Raw genomic sequence first — 21409 nt, 5'->3', positions numbered from 1 at the left:
GGGAAACACCGAAAACTTTTTCTCTGATATCAGTCACAGGCAATGTTGCCACTTCTATTCAACACAGTGCTAGGAATACTAGCAAGAGTAATCATATGAGAAAAAGAAATAAAAGGCATCAAAACTGTAACAGAAGACGTAAGATTCTTTTTGCAAGTGATGTGGATTTTATATGTAGAAAACCCTACGGATGCAATTAAAAAATTCCTATTAGAACTAATAAAGAAGTTCAGTAAAGATGCAGCAAAATAAACATAAACAGCCAGTTACATTTTTTCACAACAACAATAATCTACTTGAAAAGGAAATGAAGAAAACCGTCCTACTTATGACTGCACTGGAAAGAATAAAATACTTAGGATTAAATTTAACCAAGACTGTGAAAGATCTGTTCACTAAAAACTATAAAAGGATGATACAGAAATTGAAGAAGATGCAAATAACTGGAGAGATATTTTCATGGATTCAAAGAACTAATATTGTCAAAATGTCCATACTAAAGAAGCAATATGCACAGTCAATGTGATTCCTATCCAAATTCCAATGGCATTTTTCACAGAATAAGAATAAAACAGTCTTAAAAATTTGTATGGAACCACAAAATATCCCCAATAGCCAAAGCAATCTTGACAAAAATGAGCAAAGTTGGAGGCATCACACTTCAGAATAGGCAACCCAGATACAAACCTAATCATATACTGCTCATACATACACAAGTAACTAAGTTTTTACAAGCATGCCAAATATGCAGTGGGGAAGAGATAGTTCCCTCAATAAATGGTGTTGGAAAAACTAGATATACACATGGAAAAGAAAGAAAGTGGACCCCTTTCTTATTCCTGGGAAAACAATTTCTAATAAAATCACAGATGAAACAAAAATCTTAGTCAAAAACTGTATGAAGGACATAAAAGTCATAAAACTGAATAAAACTGGTAGGTAATCTTTTGAAAAAAAAGTTCAATTTCATCAGTATTTAAAGAAATGAAAACACCACTAATATGGCCCTTTTTAATTGAAAAAGAATGATAATGTGCAATGTGGTTGGACTCATATGTAGTCTCATGTGCTAACGATGGGCCATATCAGTTGTCATACTACTCCAAGTACACGACACTTGGGTTTGAATGAAGTTGGCAGAAACCTGTTTCTTGGTCTTTTTAACTTCCCAAGCTCTTTCTCTCTGGGCTGGAGGGGAGAAGTACTCTAATACTTTCCTCTTAAGGAATTCTTTTGATTCTTCAATATTCCTTCATCACCATCTTTTATAGTCTGGAGGCAGTAGGCTAATGGCCTGCAAGACGGTCTTTAGGATATTATCTGTTGATGTCATCAGTCTTTATGACCTCACAAGAAACGAAGACAGAAACAGCCTCATTTTAACATTCCATTACCCGGTTTAAGTGGATTTCTGTTACAACCGAAAGAGTTTTGACTAAGATGCTTGGATTAACTCCTCAGTTTCTCCAGGGTAGTTTACTCTGATTGGGTACTATAAATAAAAAACTGCTATGTATTAAAATTATCAGTCATGTTACCCATACTCACTCATTTCACAAACGTCTACTGAATTTCAACTACATGTTCAAGGCCTGGGATACAAAGATGAAGACAACAAGGCTCATTGTCTGTGTGGGGGAGGAGAGGACAAGTCTGTGACATGTTCTCATATAATTGCAATGCAGTATGATAGAGCTACAGTGAAAGAAAACATGAAAGTGTCACAAGAACACAGGAATTCTTGCAGTTGCAGATTAATTGAGAATTGCAAAAGAATTGGGAAAAAAGAATTTCGTTTTTCACCTTCTGAATTACTCAGTCACACTATACCAGATTGGCCTTGTGTTCACTTTACCATTCAAAGGATAAGGAAACTAGTATAAAGAAACTATGGTATAAAGATGCCTTTTAAATTGTTCTGCTATGAGTAATAATAGTTTAGGTTTTGTATCTAAGATTTAAAAAAATAAGACAATTACATGTATTGAAGTGTTAATATTTTCCTTAAATCTTTCTTAGTTTCTTTTCTTGCTGTATTTTATGCATCCTGTATGGTGTTTTTTATTTATTGGAACACTTGTTTCTTGGGACAATATTTTACGTGTATTATTTTATAAATACTTTTTTTCAAACCATCGCTCCTACTTTTCTTTGAAAAATATCATAGCTATCTGTGAACGTTCCACAAATGGCAGAGAATTTTGAGAGCTTGATCCTCCTTTAAAATGACCTTAAAAGGATATAAACCCTCTCTGCAGGCATATGCTCCAAGACAATTTCATTGAGAGTTTGGGAGGCTTATCATGCAGGCCAGGTCTTCTTCTCTCCCAGGGGATAGGTGATCTGACCCACTTGACCAGTAGTTTAAAGTACATACATGTGAACTTAACCTGCATTCCCAAAGGAGACTAGTGTGGTAGTTAAGCACATAGGCCTTAGAGTCAGATGGACACAGATTTAAATGCCAGCTCTGCCATTTGTAGACTAAGTGACCCTGGACATGTTAATTTTGTTAAGCTTCTATTACTTCAAATATAATTGGATAATAATTACAGACATATTAACTGATTAAAATTGAGATAATATATGCAAGTCATAGTACCTAGCATGTTGTAAGGGTTATATAAATGTTGGTAAATGTTGTTATTAAGATTATTTCTTAAGGAGTATAAATTCAAACTCACTTTTACTTCATACTTATAAAAGCTTTGTTGAGAGAAAATATTGAAAATATTGAGGTGTGACTGAGTTTTGTTTATTTCTGCACTGGAGAATGGAGACATTTTCCAATTAAGGTAGACCGCAAAAAGCTAGGTATTAAAATGGAATTTTCCCACCATCTATAGATCCATTTTACCAGATTGTGTATCGAATTTTTTTAATGTTTATTTATTTATTTTTAGAGAGAAAGAGAGACAGCATGTGTGCACATGAGTGGGGGAGGGGCAGAGAGAGAGGGAGAGAGAGAGAATCCCAAGCATTGCAGAGCCTGACACAGGGCTTAATCCCATGAACCAAGAGATCATGACCTAAGTCGAAATCAAGATTCGGATGCTCAACTGACTGAGACACCCATGTGCCCCAGATTTGGCACTGTCTTTGTTTCCTTGGTCAACACAGCACAATGTTATAGACTCAACTCTGGCTGTATTCACTACGTTAACACAGTTGTTTTTTTTTTTTTTTTTTTTTTTTTTTTTTTACATTATATTAAACACAGAGCTTGTCTAGGGAAAGTGCAGTAATCAACTGGGGTGTTCAGAATAAATATTCACCTTTTTATCCTTCCAAGGCACATGGTAACTTCTTACCTCTTTATATGTATTTTTTAAATGTTTTTATTTATTTTTGAGACAGAGACAGAGCACAAGTGGGGGAGGAGAAGAGAGAGAGGGAGACACAGAATCTGAAGTAGGCTCCAGGCTCTGAGCTGTCAGCACAGAGCCCAGCGCGGGGCTCGAACTCACAGACTGTGAGATCATGACCTGAGATCATGAGCTGAAGTTGGAGGCTTAACCGACTGAGCCCCCCAGGCGTCCTGCTTCTTTCCTCTTTAAACTTTCAGTTAAACTTTGGTTTGTGAGCATAATTTGTTCTGGAAACGTGCTTGTAATCCAAAGCACTTGTATATCAAAGTGAATTTCCCCATAAGAAATAATGGAAACTCAGTTGATTTGTTCCACAAAGCAAAAATATTCATATAAAAATTATTACAATACTGTAATATAATACAAAATAATAAAGAAAATACAAAATATAAACAAAAATTAACAAACTAACCAGCACTTAACTTTGAAAACCTTCAGGGCTGGTGTGAGGGAGACAAGAGAGAGGAGGGTTATTGTGTAGGATGACTTTCACTATCACTGACACAATCCCTGCTATCTACTGGCTCAATGGAATCTTTTTCTTTTCGTGCAAATTTAACAAGGAACCAACGACACTTGCTTATGCCTCCTTTTGAGGATTCCATGGAAATGTGACATTGCATTATCCTTAGATTCATGGCTCACTGCTATATCTATATCCTTAGATTCATTCACTGCTATAGCCTTATTCCGGTGGTGCTCTTCTGCAAAATTTTCACTGTTTCCCACATTTTACACACTTACCTGTGTGTAAAAGTGAGGGATTCCTCTACCTATTTCTCCTCCTCCTCTGTAGCGAGAAAGAGAGAACCATTGTCTCAGTTGTGGTCATGTAGGATTTGGCTTCACGAGCTATTCGTATTACAAGACATTGCTCGTGTATCAAGTCAAAATTTATTAGAGATGTTTGGTCGTCTTGTGGAGCACTCACAGAACAAGTTACTCGCAACCCAAGGTTTTACTGTATAACCATGGCCATGCAACTTGCTCCTGGCAATGAAGTAATGAAATCTGAGTCAAAATGATGTTTGTTTGTTTGTTTGTTTGTTTTTGTTTTTGAGAGAAAGATTTAAGAGCCAATTTACAGTTCATTGAGTTCTCTTCTCCCTACTTCAGTGATTATGGTGAATGAGATAAAGTCTTCTTCGGCTTGGATGTTTGAGTTACTATACTAATGGAAACTCTAGCCTATGTGCAATGGATACACAATGTGAGTGAAAAATAAACCTTTGTCAGCATAAGCCACTTAAAATTTTACTGATGTTGTTACTGCATTGTAATATAGCCTATACAAATTGATACAGGGATTCGCAGGAAAAAAAAATGACTTAGTATAAGCAACATATACACTTTGTGTGCACAAATGGTTTGTTTTTATTTTATGGATACTGCCCAATTACATAAGTAATGTTGTCATTTCCCTTCCTGGCAGATAGTAAGCTTAGAGCCAATCTTATTTGTGAGTCAAGTCTAGCAAAAGTAAAGGATCTCTTAGTAGGATTTTATATTCTAATCTCATCTCAGACTTTTCTTTTTCTATCTCGTGTTTCTTAAACCTTCTTTTTCTTATCTGTTTATTTAGCATGTTATTTTATGCTTTTGTACTGATGTAAAGCTACCTAAATGCTTATAGGAAAAAGATGAGCACATACATATAATTAAATATATATATATATAAGTATAATGCCTGTTTTAGTACAAAGGGTTTAAACATGTGATATGCAAGATGAACCTACCTGAGTGCTTCACCTTTATCTTTCATTTATGCCTTTCTTGAAATGGCCTAAAGGCTCAGACTCCACTATTAGCCTGATGTCTCTACTGGGGAGCACTGATTGCCCTTCAGAAGGACACAGGAATAGGATTCAGGAATCTAAATTCTAGTTTTATTTTGCCACAAACTATATATGTAATCTCCAGCAACCCACTTTCCACTTGAGTCTGTTTCCTCATTTGTAAAATTGAGGTCTTTAAAAAATTTTTAATTTATGTTCAAATTATGCTCTTTAATTTAAATTACATGAAAAAAGGCATGAGGGGATAGATTAATCTACCTCTCTTAAATGGGAAAAAAACCACAATGTGGTTTCTTGAGACTAAACTCTCTATTTTCCATTTATTTCATGCATTCCTTCAAGAAATATTTCTTGTAGGGCTATGTGAAAGATATTACAAGGTTATAGAGAAGCAAAGGATCCAATTCCTGGCTTCAGCAGTCAGTTATAATCAGGCTGATACAACATAGGCAGGGAATACTTGTGAAAAAGTCAACATCTATTACAAAGTTAATATGAGATAAAAAGGCAAATAGACTGTATCAGAAATAAAACTTTTAAGGATGAGACAGAGACTGTTTGTGGGATCAGGTTGTCAGAGAAGGCGCTCTTAAAAACGGATCAGATTTGCAGGACTTCAGATGTGGAAAAAAGAATGCAGGCCAATGGAGTGTGCACGGGGGTGAGGCTGGGTAACAAGTCATTTAGGCAGGACCTTGAGAAGACCACCCTAGTTGCAGCAAAGGGTTACCTTGGGGTATGTTCAAGGAATATGAAAAAGAAAAAGAGCAAAGGAGATTAAGATGGAGTGGTTGTCCTAGTGTAAACAGATTTTTACTATGTGTCTGTCAGGAAATAATGTATTCAACACAAATCTTTGAGGATGATTGAAATAATTGGTGGGTAATTATGACTTCATTTAAATACTATAGTTGCTTAACAAATAATGTGAGTGATGTGGTTTTACCCTTTAAGTCATAAAGTTGCTAATGAGCCTAATTATTTCAAATTATCATAAATTTCATTTCCCCACTGTTTGTAGAGGAGAAAGGTAACATGATAGCCTATCAGAAGTTGAAAGCAATTACATCTCTTTTATTTATTTTCATCCAATAATTTAAAAATGTTTGCCAAGGGCTTCAAACTTTTTCGTAGCTGAGTATAGTCCTTTGTAATAGAAACAAGAACAAACCAACCCTACTGCTATGAAAATGATGGAGAAAAGAGAAGCCAAGGCATGCAGAATTACCTGTTAGTATAGAGGAATAAAGTGGAGTACTGTTAATGAAAAAATTCAAAATCTTGTAATAACGAAATCAGAGTGTAAAGAATTCACATTTTGGTGACGTCAGTGTTATGTACGATTTATATGAAATACATATGTTTCTTTCAAAATGTGAGTGGAGGAGTCAAATGTAGTGGGGAGAAAACTTTTGCAAGAGCTCATTCTGTTTTCCTCTTAGTGTAAATGTTAAATGGAGGGTGCTGTGGTTCACCCATATCATTTCCTGTTTGTTTGGAGCCATTGTGTTCTAATAGGAAAAATGCTAGCAGAGTCTTAGTGACGCAGTGTCAGTTCCCCACCCTTTCCCCCAAATCTTTCCATCAGAGCATTTACTATAAGTAAGACTTCTGTACTGAACAAAGAAAGTAGCATTTTATTCCATTATTTAAAAAAAATAAATTATAGGGTCTCAAATCTCTTCTATGGGTGGGTTCTCAATATTCACCACTAACAATATGCCTTAAAATAAGTCCATATTCCAAGATCAAATGTGCAAAATTTGGTTCTGTTTTTAATTAAACCAAACTCTTTCTAAGTGAGTGAGAAATTAATAGTTAAAATGAATGATTAGAATAAGAATTGTCTCTTCTAAGGCTGGTAATCCCAAATTCTTTGATCTAGCTACCATTAAGCTCCTACCCTGACTGCTGGGACTAACTGAATCCAAACTTAATCAAATCAATCATACCAAGTAAAGGAACACTACCAACAGTTTCATTTGTAAGACCACAGGACACTAATATAATTTATGGAAGGTTTGAATTAGTACCTTGGGAAGACCTGTTCTTTTTAATGACACTTCCTCAGGAAGAAAGACTGACTGCTACTACAACATGCTCTAAGAATCAATTTTACTTTTAAAATAATTTGTACCACTATATTACAGTGGAAAGTGCATGGGAAAGAACAAAATGGCAAACACAGCAGTGTTCTTCAAACATCAAAGGACATAAGAAATACCTGGGAATCTTTTTAAAATGCAGCTTTTGACTTTATTTGTCAGGCCTAATATCACAGTTTTGGTGACAATACTAGCCTGTGGAACTGTCTTTTGAGTAAGAAGGGGATAACTAACACAGACCTGCAGGGGTGCCTCTCTGACAGTGAGCCTGTGTCCTCAGCTGTAAAGTGGGCCATGAACACCACTGTCACAGGGTCACTGGAGGGGTAAGTGAAATTGCAAAGTGCCAGGCAAGATAGGAGCATGGAATGAAGAGCATAGAGCATGGTACATAACGCTGGTACTTGGTACATAGGCTTCGCTATCTTCTCACTCCCACAATGCTTTGTATGTGTCCTTTAGCTTGTGGGCTCTCAAAAATGAACTGCTAATGAGAAGATGGACTCATTTTCTATATTTAGTTTTCAAGATTTCACATTTGAAAGAATAGGTTTCCAAATATTAATTTGCTTTAAATGATTACCCATACAAACCCTACCTCCATAAACTTTACCTTAAAAAATAAAAAAGCCTGCCAAGTAAGACTAGATGAACAGCTCTTTCAAAATCATTGGATAAAAGTTTTAAATCGCCAGAGGTTGGGGCACGTGAGTGGCTCAATCAGTTGAGCTTCTGACTCTTGATTTCCGCTCAGGTCATGATGCTGGGGTCTTGGGATCAAGCCCTGCATTGGGCTCTGCATTGAGTGTGGAGCCTGATTGGGATTCTCTCTCTCTCTCTCTCTGCCCCTCCCTGCACTTTCTCTCTTTCTCTCTCTGTCTGAAATAAATAAAATGAAAAAAAAAAAATCACCAGATGGTGGCATCATTATGGGTTATTATTTGAGAATTGTCTTCTATAATATGAAGTTATTCTCAGAGGGGTATGATTAGAATATAAACCAGATGTATTTTTCAAAACTTTATTGAAAAAAAAGTATAAAAAAGTAGAAATTTAATATGAGGATGACCTAAGGAGTTTTCCAGAAACTTGAAGCATAAGTATGATAGAAAAAGCATGCATGTGTGAATGTATGAGCAAGAAAGAGAGAGGGGAAGAAAGAATAAAAAATGTGGAGGAGAAAAGTGAAGACAGAAATGGAAGGAGGATGAACAGGATAAGGAACAGTTTCAGAATTCCAAACAGTACAAAAAATTTCTAAATCTCTGTAAATATTTGGTCTCACCAACAAATAGCATAATTTAAATTTACCTGTAAACTAAGAAAGTTAAAAACAGGACAAGATTGTCTTTTAGGTCTAAAGGGAACAAATTAAGCACTAAGATAAGCACTTTTTGAAAAGAAAAAAGTCCCCCTTTAAACTTAAAATATGACATGTTCTGGGTATAGCAAAATAATCCAGAAATTTTCTATTTTTCATCCCTTCTCTTGCTTTTCAAGGGGTAAAAACAACAACGCTTCTGATGCTTTTGATTTTGCTTCTTGGTTTTACATTTGATTATATTAGAAATAAAGTATACTTATTACCACAATATGTCAACATCTTAAATGGAATAAAATGAAATGGAAGGCATGAAAAAGGCAGTCAAAGCAAGGGAGGAGTATGTTAAAAATAATTTCATTACCACTTATGAATTAGTCTTTAATTACCCCCTTAGCTGTACTAAGAACTAGAATTATTTCCTTTAATTTTATTTATTGAAGGGAAAAATAATAAAATGTTATCTTTAAAAAAAACATCCTATCTTAGAATACTTTTAAATATGGTAAAACTTCATTCATTTGGAGTCCCTTAATTCAAAATTTGTTACCATTCATATTGAATGTGGATTGAAATTTATCTTTTTGCCTTGCAGAAATTTCCAAGATAGTGCAAATTAATAAGATAAATCAGTTACCATGGGAAATTTAAAAATATTTAAGAAAAAAGCATTTTTCAAGTATCTTTTAGTACTTTTCTATTCACATGTGCAGATAAGCTGATAAACACCATATTTTTGGTATTGATTCAACTAAGCCAGGTAACAGTTTGATTTATTACAAATATATCACTTGGCATTTCTTTTAAAATACACTATAATTTTGGGTTTTCACTAATTCAGCACCTTTATAAATTCATGATATAATGTTTCTGACTTCCAAGTTACTTAGGTTAGGAAATCAAAATTATAATCATGCGTAGCCAAAAATTCTATTACAAAGAAATTAGTCTTGTTTTATTGTTCTTCTGGCACTATCAAATGAATGATACGGTTGTCCTTTTTTCTCCCCCAATTAACCTATTTTTCTTGGCATTCGGTGAAAGTTTAGTTTTTAATATATTCTTTTCATTGTGTAATCTGTATGCTATCTGAACAACTCTAGTCCAACATTTCTCTATTAGCATATTTTTTCTAAGAAGGAAATATAGGATATAGAAGCAATTTTCTTTTAGGTAAAATATTGAGAGGTGCTAAGTATTGATTTGTTTTAAAAATGCCAACATTATTTTATTTTTAAAGCTATGATTTACTGTGCGTTTATTATTCGCCAGGCACTGTGTTGAGCACTTTATAGTCATTTTACATTATCTCATTTAATCCATTAAACTACAAATAAGGTCAGCCCTACTTTAAAGATGGGAAAACTGAGTCTCTTAAAGGTTTAATACCTTGCTCAAAGTCCTATTGTTAGTCAGTGGTGGAAATTGGATTCAAGTCAGGTTTATTTGTTCCTCGAGTTCCACCATGTTATCTTCCTTGAAGAAAGGATTATATCCACTGCTTCAGGAGCCATGTATTGGAGTAAATCAAGCAAAAAGAACTAGTTAAAGTGGGATGTGAAGATGACTTTGGCACTTGAGATGACGTAAGATACCTAGGAGACAAAATAGGGCTCCTTGGTCACAATCAGTATGGCGTGAATGCCATATACTTCCTAGGACTGACAGAGAAGTAGGTTCTGAGAATGCTGGTAAAGGTAATAGACTCGCCTTGCTTAACCACTAATGTGTGGGTGTATAATATGAGAGAATATTATACCTTCTGCAGTCTGGGATGCTAATGTTGAATGATCATTGGAGGAAACTAGGTCAAGTTTTGTGATAGAGTAGAATATTGATTTAAGTCATGTTTTGCATAGCTTCAGTGCCTCTTTTGCATTTCAGTATGTGAACTCAATTTATTTAACCAGTTCACTCTTCACAGATTCCAGGCATTTAGTATCTATATATTTTGTTCTCCAACAAGTTTTTGCTGTAACTAATCGTTTTCCTTGGAACTTCACCATCTGTGGAACCCCCAGTTAGATTCTTAAGTTTGGTATCACATCAGTCATGGTACATTGCATTGGAGAAAACCTAAGCCTACATATCTCATTTTTAGCATTCAAGGTCTTCAATGGTGTTCCTGGTCTTCCTGGTTAACAAGATATGAGCCAAGATCTGTTGTTGAACCTATTCTAGGTACTGTTCGTGCTTCCACACAGATCTATACCTGGACTGATGCTAAAATTGTTTGCTTCCATGCATCTAGACAGACTGCTAGAATTAATATAACTGAAAAATAGATAAGAATCAAGCTATTATCTCCATACTTCTCCCACTTGAGTCAGCCATTAAGTTACAGCTTTATCAGTCTTCATTGGTCGAGTGTTTGCTCCCTGTTGGCTGTAAATCATTCATAGATTTTAAAGCCTATGGTAGGACAATTTGTAACTGTTTTCTTAATTGGATGTACTTAATTTTCAAAAGCCATTAACAAAGCCAAGTTTAACATTAACAGCCTTTTAAAAAAATTCCAGAGTGGGTACATTGGAGATGGCCAGTAATGCTGTCCTGTGACGAAATTAGTGTCATCTCACCTTTTACTTCTTGGTGAGATATTAGTGTAATTAATGTGGTAACTTAGTTAAGTCTGTAGTAAATTATTTATTTATTTATTTATTTATTTATTTATTTATTTATAATACTACTTAACTTTATTTATTTATTTATTTTTAAATTTACATCCAAATTAGTTAGCATATAGTGCAACAATGATTTTCAGGAGTAGATTCCTTAGTGTCCCTTACCCATTTAGCCCATACCCCCTCCCACAACCCCTCCTGTAACTCTCAGTTTGTTCTCCATATTTATGAGTCTCTTTATGTTTTGTGCCCCTCCCTGTTTTTATATTATTTTTGTTTCCCTTCCCTTATGTTCATCTGTTTTGTCTCTTAAAGTCCTCATATGAGTGAAGTCATATGATTTTTTCCTTTCTCTGACTGACTAATTTCACTTAGCATAATACCCTCCAGTTCCATCCATGTAGTTGCAAATGGCAAGATTTCATTCTTTTTGATTGCTGAGTAATATTCCATTGTATATATATACCACATCTTCTTTATCCATTCATCCATCGATGGGCATTTGGGCTCTTTCCATACTTTGGCTATTGTTGATAGTACTGCTATAAACATGGGGGTGCATGTGCCCCTTCGAAATAGCACACCTGTATCCCTTGGGTAAATACTTAGTAGTGCAATGGCTGAGTCGGTTGTAGGGTAGTTCTATTTTTAGTTTTTTGAGGAACCTCCATACTGTTTTCCAGAGTGGCTACACCAGCTTGCATTCCCATAAAAATGCCAACGTTATTATTAAGAAACTTCTTCCTCAGTACCTTAACCTATATTTTGACAACTTTAAAACCCATTTATGGCTGAAATCAAACCATAAAACTGTTTTAGGGTTTTACAATAACATAACTCAAGTTTTGATTGCATGGGGCCTACAATAGTTTGAGTGTCAGAGACATTCTTAATTGGAAAAAAGAGGGAGGATGACCCTTAACATTTTCATCAAAATACAGACTTAATACTGCCTGCCATGAGAAAAGCTTTCCTTTTGCACCAGAGTTCCTTAAAAAGAGATTCTGTTTCTACTTCCACATTTTTGTGGTAATTGATTTATAAGATGCTTACCGGTTCTCATTTCAAGGGAGTAAGAGGTCCAGTTCCCTCTGATCCAGACTGAGTTTTGGGTTATAGCATTCCTCGTAGCTAAAATTTCTAACTGCCTGATTTTCCCATCCATTACTCTCCCAGGTTTCTTTGGTTCCACAAAATGGAAACACTATTTATCCTGTTGCAAATGTCAGATAACTGGGATTGAACGTTGACAGCTCCTTGTCTTTCACATAATCTATCATTGAGCTTTGTCTCCAACATTTATTTGCTCACTTCCTTCACTCTCTTCTCCACCACCCTAGTCTAAATTATATCATCACCTCCAACCTGAGTACAGACATAGCCTCCTCTTAACTGGCCTCCTTACTTCAACTTTTGACATTCTCCAAATCATCCTCCATGTTTTCAGAATGATCACAGGACTCAGTGATTATAACCCATTATATTTAGAATTGAACCCAAAATTCCAGTTGTTGGTATCAAAAGCCCACATACATTGGTTGGTCTCATATCACCCAACTTTCCCTTTGTTCACTGTGCTCCACTTATACTGTCACCTTTCAATTTCTAGTATACACCAAGCTCATTTTCACCTCAGAACTTTTGTTTTCCCTGTTACCTTTGCCAGGAATGGGCTGCCACTTCTGATTTCTTCTTATCCATCAGATCTCAGCTTAAATGTTACCTTGTCAGAAAAGCCTTTTGTGCCCAGATTTCAACAAGCCCTTTCTTCCCTTTTCATTTGTGTTATTTGCCACCATAGTAACCTATTTATTTCTTCCTCTAATATCATCAGAATTCTTTTTATGTACTTATTATCTGTCCCTTCCTCCATAATTCGAGTTTCATGAAGTCAGGGACTTTGCTTATCTTATTGAACAGTGTATCTCTATTATATTTGCATACTATGTAAATACATGGTAAGTGATGATTTGAATTTGCTGAGTTAACAGAATAAATAGGATCAAGGATTTTATTGTATCATTAAAAGCTCAATATGGAAAATTTCAAAGTAAATATCTGATTATTGCTTACACGATTCTTGGGTCCCTCATGAAGACTGAAGATATAAGAAGGAAGAGAGACAAAGAGAGAGAGAAAATTTGTAAGGAGTATTTCTTCTCTATTAGTCCTTTCCCTACCAAGAAAACAAGTGGGGAGCAGGTATACCTCCCTTCACCCTAAATCAAGTGAGAGGGTCTAGTGTTTGAAGACTATAGAGGACTACTGAGGATATTGGGAATAGTGGTTTTCATATTAGAAAAGAAGACTAGAAAAAACAATTACTTGGCTTAGTATATGAAGATGATAATTCATAAGAAGAAACAGTTTTGGAAGAAGTTGTGGTGGTAGAAATGATAACTTTTGGAAGTGATTAGATGAATAAAGATTGGGCTAAGTATGATTAAGTTAATATTAAATACCATTGAGGGAAAAATTTGAGAAATATTTAAAGATGGCAAGAATGTTTAGCTTGAAGAGAAGCCTAAGGAGAAATATTAACCTCTTCTCTTAAGTATGAGTTATCTTGTTAGCCACCAGATTTATAAGAATCTGTAATTTAATGGATACCTGGCTTTTCATGGATGCATCTTTATACTAAAAATGTTTAACTCCATAACTTTCTTCTCCTTCTTTGCTATCATAACTATCTTTATTCTGCTTCCTTCTGCTACTTCTGAAAAGTTCATGTGGTGCTAAAAAGCCATGGTTTTAAAGCTAATGAATTAAAAAAAAAAACAATTTTGTTAGCAACCCAGTAACATTTATTAAAGATTTAAAAACATTTTTTGTTGCTAGTTTTCCCCCTTATTTTCCTGTTTTGCTATGTAGACAGAGAATATGGAACCAAAGAATGACGACTTAAAGCAAAGAATGTAATAACCCTAATTGCACAGGGTCCTTGTTGTCTTTCATGATATTCTCCTAGGGGTGAAGAAAAATTCTCTCCCTACCCAGTATAAAGCTTTACAGCTTTTCAACTGTTAGAATGGCACTAGGCTGTCAAAATTAGGCACTAATATATAGCACTGAATCAAGGAGACTGATTCTTTGCTAAAGTTAAGCATTAATTTAAGTGGAGTCAAGCCAATTAAGAGTGAATTATATAACTTCATTATATAGAAATTTCCAAATTAAAAAAAAAAGAACTCATAATAACTCTAGATATCTTTCTCTAGGTCTAAAGTTGCATAGTAATTTGGAAAATTAATAACACATTTTTGAGAACTTTAGCTTTAGATTAGCATTTCAGAGAACTTTTTATAAATATAGAATTAAATAAAACATACATTTTTATAGACTTAAGAGACACAAAGAGTCAAGTTACATTTGTAAACTGAGATATTTATACAGCTGAGTCAGAGGCACACCACAATTTTGAACATATGACTCAGACTTTGTACCCTTATGTACAATTAGTTTTAAAATGTTAGGGCATTATGCCAAGAGTAACCACAAAGTTTACAAAGCTGAGGATTTATAGGGACCCCAGGCTTGCTCAATTACTTCTGAGATTTTACTCCTGAGTTTAAGCCACTATTTTTGACCAGGTCCATCAGATTTGGAGCAGACACACCTATACTCCAGCTTCCTATTGCACTTAGAATAAACCCAAACCCCTACTACCATGACCTTCAAAGTTCTTCATGATCTGGTCCCTGCCTACTTTTGTTTCATTTATCTATCACTATTTTTCCCATTGCTCATACCTGAAGCCATTCCTGTTCAAGGAAGCTTAAAATTTATCTCTTTAGACAGGCCTTTCCTACTTAAAGTAGGAGCCTCTACCCATTTACCCCCATCTCCTTGAATATCTTCGTTGCATCCTAATGTCCACCTCCCATTTACTCACACGACAGATATACATGTTTATGTTTGTTCCCTCACTGGAATGCATACTCTGTAAGGTCAGAGATCACTTCCAGAACATTCACCATTGTATCTCAACATCTGGCACCAAGTAGCTATTTGATAAATATTTGTTTAGTGAGTGGGTCAAGGAAGTAAGTAATGTTGGTTGTACACAGCATGATCCAAATTTAGGATCCATTTAGGCCCAATTTGGGCCTTAATTAATGGAATGGAAAAAAAAATTATGGAATGGGACTGACAGGAGAAAAGATGAAGGTTTATCCACAGTGTGATGATAGCTGTAGAGGAATGCAATGGAAACAAATCTTGGACCGTAATCTCAAATATGTAAGAAATAACATATAAATTTATGTTTATAAATCAACCTTGCATTAACTTTGAGAATGTTATCCCCTCCCCGCCCCAAGTAAATAATAGAGGTAAAAAACTTAACCTCTATTGTTCTTGGGTTCCCCTCTTCTGCCTCAAGATGGTGTTGGATTCAAGGACAAGGCAAGGGATTCTGATTTTTGAGTCATTTGTCTACTCTAGTTACTTCTGGGTGTTCACTGACTCTGTTCACACAGTTCCTTCAAGTATGGGCTTCCTGCTGCTTCCAGATTTCTTTTTGAAACATGGGAAATCTTTATGAGGGGTACTTATGGCTCCATCTATTTAGACACATGAGGCAGTCCTTGCTCTCCTTACTCCCTGGAGCTTTGCTGCTTCTGCCGTGTGCTATGGTGTTTCTAGATATACAGGAGCTTGGTCCCCAAATAGACTTTTATCTCCCCAGTCTAAGGACTCTAACTTTCCCAGATTGCTTCCCAAAGGCACTCTGATGCTTCCCTTCCTTTCAAGGCACTCAGCAGAACCCTGTGAAGTGGATTCAGACTTTATCCAAGTCAGGAAGTGTATATGACTTTTTTCTCCCACTTCTTTCCTTTCCATTTACAAAGTTTGGCTATCTTTCTGACAATATGGAGAATAGAAAAATAGGATAAATGAACATAATTTAATATTACATAAGCTTATGCTAGTAGGAGTTAAACAAATTTGAAGTTAAAACAAAATAGAGCAGGGAGAGTGGTTCTGTTCATGTCACTCTTCTTAACATACTATAGTGGTTTCCTATTGCTTTTAGGATGAAGATCAAACTCCCTGACATAGCCCAACAGGACCGTGGCTACCTCTGCAGCCTCTTCATGCACCACAGTCCTTCTCATTCTCTGTAATAAAACCATATTGGTGTTTGTAGCTTTTCCTTACAGTACTTGTCCATGATAGTCATTTCCTTTAATAAGATGAGAAACCCAAGGGATAACTATAATGAATGCCATTTTACCTGTCAGCTTAGTAATATACTATACTATACTATATTAATATACTATATTGATAATATACTATATTGAACAAGAATCATACTTCTGTACTGCTAGTGGAATTATAAAATTAGTACAACTTCTGTGGAGGGTTAAGTTGGCAATATCTATCTAAATTTTATATATATGGACAAATTCTGGATATTGATGCTACAAATATATTTGCACAGTAAAAAAATGACACATTTATAACTTTATTCATTGTAGCTTTTTTTTTTGTAATAGAAAATGACTGGAAAAAAATTAAATGTTTATCAATAGAAGGCTAGACAAATACATTGTGATATACCCATTAATGAAGTACTATGTAGCTGTAAAACAAAATGAGGAAATTTACTAAATACTAATGGGAAGACTTTCTATTTTTATTAAGTAAAAAATGCAACATGCAGCATATTGTCTATGGCATGCTACTTTGTATAAAAGGGGGAAAAGTAAAAAATATATATGTGTATATATATATATTCACACATATGTATTTAACTTGCCTGTATATGCATAGAAAACTCCGACAAGATACACAAGAAACCAATAACAATGATTGTCTATACTTTTTGATAAAGAATGGGAGCTAAGAGGATGCGGAACAGGATAGGACATAAAAAGGTAAAATAATGAAAATATTTAATGATTGATGTTCCCTTCTACTGATTACATTATACATACTTATGAATGTGACATGGGTTTAAAATTATTGAAATGCAAAATTCATTAAACAAAAGCTATTTTCTATCATTTACCTCTTTGTGAAATAGGGATATAACAGAGGTTGCTTAAGCAAAACTAGATGGTGAATAATCATACTTAAACAGCTGTTAATATTTTCATGATATTTGTTGAAATAGATCCTCTGTATTCTTTTTACATATTCTATCCCCATATCAAACTAGGCAAGTATCAGGCACTGTTTCTTAAAAGACTTAAATACAGTTCCCTTGTTGAGATTAAGCCACTCATTAATACTACCGGGATTATATTTTCAAATCACAGAGTACAATAACATCTAATGAAGGTAAAGTGAAGAGATCACAATTTTATGCTTTGTTTCCAATTTTACAGTTAACTCTATCTAGCAGATTTTAAGGAGGCCCTAGCACTCTTTATCAACAAACTGTCCATCTCTTTTATTTAAGTCTTGAGCATTGAATTAGCAAATTTTGACTTCTAATCTGTTGATTTCTTAGTTTAAAATCTGTAGGGTCAGTGTGGAACAGATGGATTTAGTAGCTTCTGAAAATCCTTACATGTGAACTGACTGTTAACAATTTTCACTTTAGAAGGAATATTCAAGTTCCAGGAGTTCTGGCACTGCTCTTTATTGTTGCCTATGGAGGGATGGTTCAGAACACAGCAACATCATACTTTCTTTCCTTCTCTTCTTCCTCCATTTGGAGAAATACATGATAGAATTTTTATCTAGCTTTTTCAACAGACGCAATTAGAGAAGGTTCCATGCTCCTCTGCTCTAATAAACTTACAAATTTCAATATCTGATGCCTAAACAGTAACTTGGTACATTTAACCTATTCCATGCTCTGGATTTTGTTGCCCAAAAGCAAGGAAATTACATACACTATAATCTGAAAGGACTTAATTTTCTTTTCCTATTTGGTCTACATGCACCACCTGGTGGTAAAGTAGTGCATTTCAAGTGGGGTGTGTGTGTGTGTGTGTGTGTGTGTGTGTGTGTGCTGGGAGTATGAACATGGGAAAGAGAATTTCAATATACATTCCTAAATATTGAATTAGATTAACAATGCAATCATTTTGCAGCAAATAACTAATAAAATACTGGGCCACTACTATATTTATAGGCCAGAACAGGAAATAAAGGGGAGGAAAACTCATGCTGAAAAGTAAAATAGCTTTCTCTTAACTTACATTAACTATAGCTCTTATAATTCATCCCTAGAGTAACACTTATTTATTGTGCTAATGTTCTTACTGAGGCAAAAGTCAAACATTGATAACCATTGTAAAACCATTTTATTTATTTTTAATTTTTAAGAATTACAATTGTTGAAAGTATGCATCTTCTTCCTTATATTAGTAGTTAGTATAAGTCCAAGTCATAGAATTTTAAAACTACAGGGCACCACAGACTAATGCACTATTTTTACAAATGCAGTAATGTAGTAGCTGAGACTCAGAAATGCCAAGTGACTTGCCCAAGGTCATACTGGTAATTAGTGGCTCAGCTCAAATAAGAAACTAGATGTCCTAAGTTTCAGTCTAGGAATATAAAACATAAAAAATATACTCATATACAATGGTCAAATACCTCTGCATGAAAAGATATGCCCTTGACTCAGCTACACAGTGTTTCAGAGCACTAAGATGTGAGTTAATAAACACATATTAGTTTTATTCTAAAATTCTGAGTACAAAGAAGTAATAGGAGAAATGCATGTATCATAAAGCTATGGAAAAGATTTTCTAACTAGCAAAAATCCCTTTTATATATATGTTCAAAGGAATATTTTTCAACTTATATACAACTGCTACGTTGTAAAGATGGTGTAAAAAATTCCTTTTCCCCTTTTAACTGTTTCAGAATCGGAGATCTGTTTCTACAGAGTAGGTACCCACTGGTAGATTTAGTCATAAACTATGTTCATAGCTCCCTCTCATGACCATTGAATGAATACTATATAAGCCTCTTTTATTCTTGCTGTTGTATTCAACTAACAGCTCACTGGTTAAGTTTTAATTGCTTCCAATGAGGTCAGCAAAGGTATTTATCGAAAAGCCCTGAATAAAAAGGCTCCACACACACACACACAAGCATACACGCTCTCACACAGAGAGAAAATCCTTTTGCCTGTTGATTTATGGAAACAATTATGATTCTGCTGGAGAATTTCTCAGCTAAGAAATAGTTTGTAGCTACAGTAGAGAGGCTCAAGTTGCACAAGGCAGACAACAGACATGGAATTCTTGTGCATCCAGCTGTTATCAACAGAACAAGTAAGTTACTGCTATTTGTTTTTAAAAATAATGCAGAGTGGATTTCTAGTAGTTTACTTCTTTCTCTTGTTTTAGTGCTGAGGGAAAAAGTAAAGTTACCAGATTTTTGAGCCTTGTAATTATCTATAGTAATTACGCTGTAGAACTTTTACATAAAGTTCTCCAGACAATACTGGCATTTAACTTGAGAAATATGGGTAGTTCAAGAGAAAATAATTGATTAACCACAAACATAAAAGCATACTATAAACAAATCTAGGGAAAGCGTTTATACTTTGTTAGTAGTAATTTTAGGACTTAATTTAAATCAATAGCTCTAATTGCAGGATGTTTCTTACCAAACAGCAATCAGAATAAATGGTACAATCATATTCTGATTTGTCTCTAGTAATGTATAACTTTTCTAAATCTACATATAGAGAGATAAAGATGTTGACATCCTCTGTGAAAGTTGTTTTAAATGTGCCTTCACAGTACCAACTACACTGCATGTTATAATACTATTTACCCACTAACATTTATACATACAATGTTTCATCTTCCCCTGCCTCCCCTCCCTATTCCTAATGTCTCCTGGCAAACAGAAGTCCAGTAGTAAACAGTGTCGCAGCATCTGAACTTAGTGCAACCTGTTTTTATAAGGAAATACCAACTGAGAGTTATTTAAGGAGGAATCCTGTATTGTTATCAGGAACTAAAAGGATAAGGATAACAATTTGGAAAAAAACAACTACTCTTTCTTAAATCAATCTACAATTCACAGATAGGAAGAGGTCAATGACCTAGGAGCAACAATCAACTCAAGATTTAATTTTCATTATGTTATTCATGAACACCCGGAGCACTACACTATAATGCGCAAATGGATACTGACATGGATCCTGCCAACTTTGCTCTACAGATCATGCTTTCACATTATCTGTCTAGTGGGCACTATATCTTTAGCTTGCAATGACATGACTCCAGAGCAAATGGCTACAAATGTGAACTGTTCCAGCCCTGAGCGACATACAAGAAGTTATGATTACATGGAAGGAGGGGATATAAGAGTGAGAAGACTCTTCTGTCGAACACAGTGGTATCTGAGGATTGATAAACGAGGCAAAGTCAAAGGGACCCAAGAGATGAAGAACAACTACAGTAAGTAATGTCTTTTATTTACAGCACTGCTTATGAACCTTAATCTGTGAAAGAACCATTTTTCAAGTGACATGCTTTCTTACTTTTCTTTTTCGATTTTTTGAAAAAAAACCCCTATCATCTTCTAATTTCTCTAAATTGGGATCGTTGAACTATGTTTCCAATAACATCTTCTGGGAACAGGTCAAATCTACTAATATTATGGTTGGAGCTGATAACCCAAGCCAATTTGAAAATATAATCCCTATGTCCTATGGTCAAAATGCTTGTAAGTTACGCAAAATATAAATGATATTATTCACACTGAGATGGAAATCACTGTCCTCAAGCAAAACTCATTAGGAACTCTAAAAGAGTCCTCAGTAAATGCTCAACAAACACTTATTAGTGTGAGGAACAGAAAATTCATTTAAAAAAAAAACAATTAGATTTTCTTTGAAAGAATATTTCTGTGGTGTAAAATACATAATCTGTGCTCAAAAATGCTTTCAGGGACTTGTGCAATTGTAAACAGTTATAAAACAGAAGGGAATCTGTCCATCTGTTCATGTCAGAATGAGTTTGTATTAGGTTGTTTGTTTAATTTACCTAAGCAAGAAAATAGGTTCCTCCTAACATTTTCTTTAAATCTTCCATGCCATAATTTTGTGTTACCTTAAGAGAAATGTAAATGTGAAGGAAGAAATAAAAGTGAGTTGCAAGAGATGTTAAGTCCATGATTTTCTGTTAGTGTACCTTACATTTTCTCCAAGAATTAGTTATTTTTGTCCTATTGAAATATCAGGGTTGGATTTGTCATTTAGAAGTTATGATGA

At 34.7% G+C, this 21409-nt stretch overlaps 2 protein-coding genes across 8 annotated transcripts in view; one reads left to right on the top strand and one right to left on the bottom strand.

The window, feature by feature from the left end:
- Positions 1–21409, bottom strand: part of FAM227B (family with sequence similarity 227 member B) — a 213586-nt gene that overhangs the window by 60898 nt on the left and 131279 nt on the right. The gene's annotated exons all lie outside the window — the stretch shown is intronic.
- The window catches only part of FGF7 (fibroblast growth factor 7), a 57663-nt gene continuing 55289 nt past the window's right edge, over positions 19036–21409 (top strand). Inside the window, exons 1-2 of one of the 2 annotated variants that reach the window (XM_007081828.3) lie at positions 19036–19454; positions 20218–20594. In XM_007081828.3, coding sequence (XP_007081890.1) covers positions 20309–20594 — 286 coding nt within the window. In that variant the 5' untranslated portion in view covers positions 19036–19454; positions 20218–20308. The remainder of the gene's footprint in view (positions 19455–20217; positions 20595–21409) is intronic. The other variant, XM_007081829.3, reaches the window with a different exon arrangement.

This window comes from Panthera tigris, chromosome B3 (genome assembly GCF_018350195.1).
Source record: "Panthera tigris isolate Pti1 chromosome B3, P.tigris_Pti1_mat1.1, whole genome shotgun sequence".
NCBI classification, from domain to species: Eukaryota; Metazoa; Chordata; class Mammalia; order Carnivora; family Felidae; genus Panthera; species Panthera tigris.
This window is presented reverse-complemented; position numbering and strand designations above follow the sequence as displayed.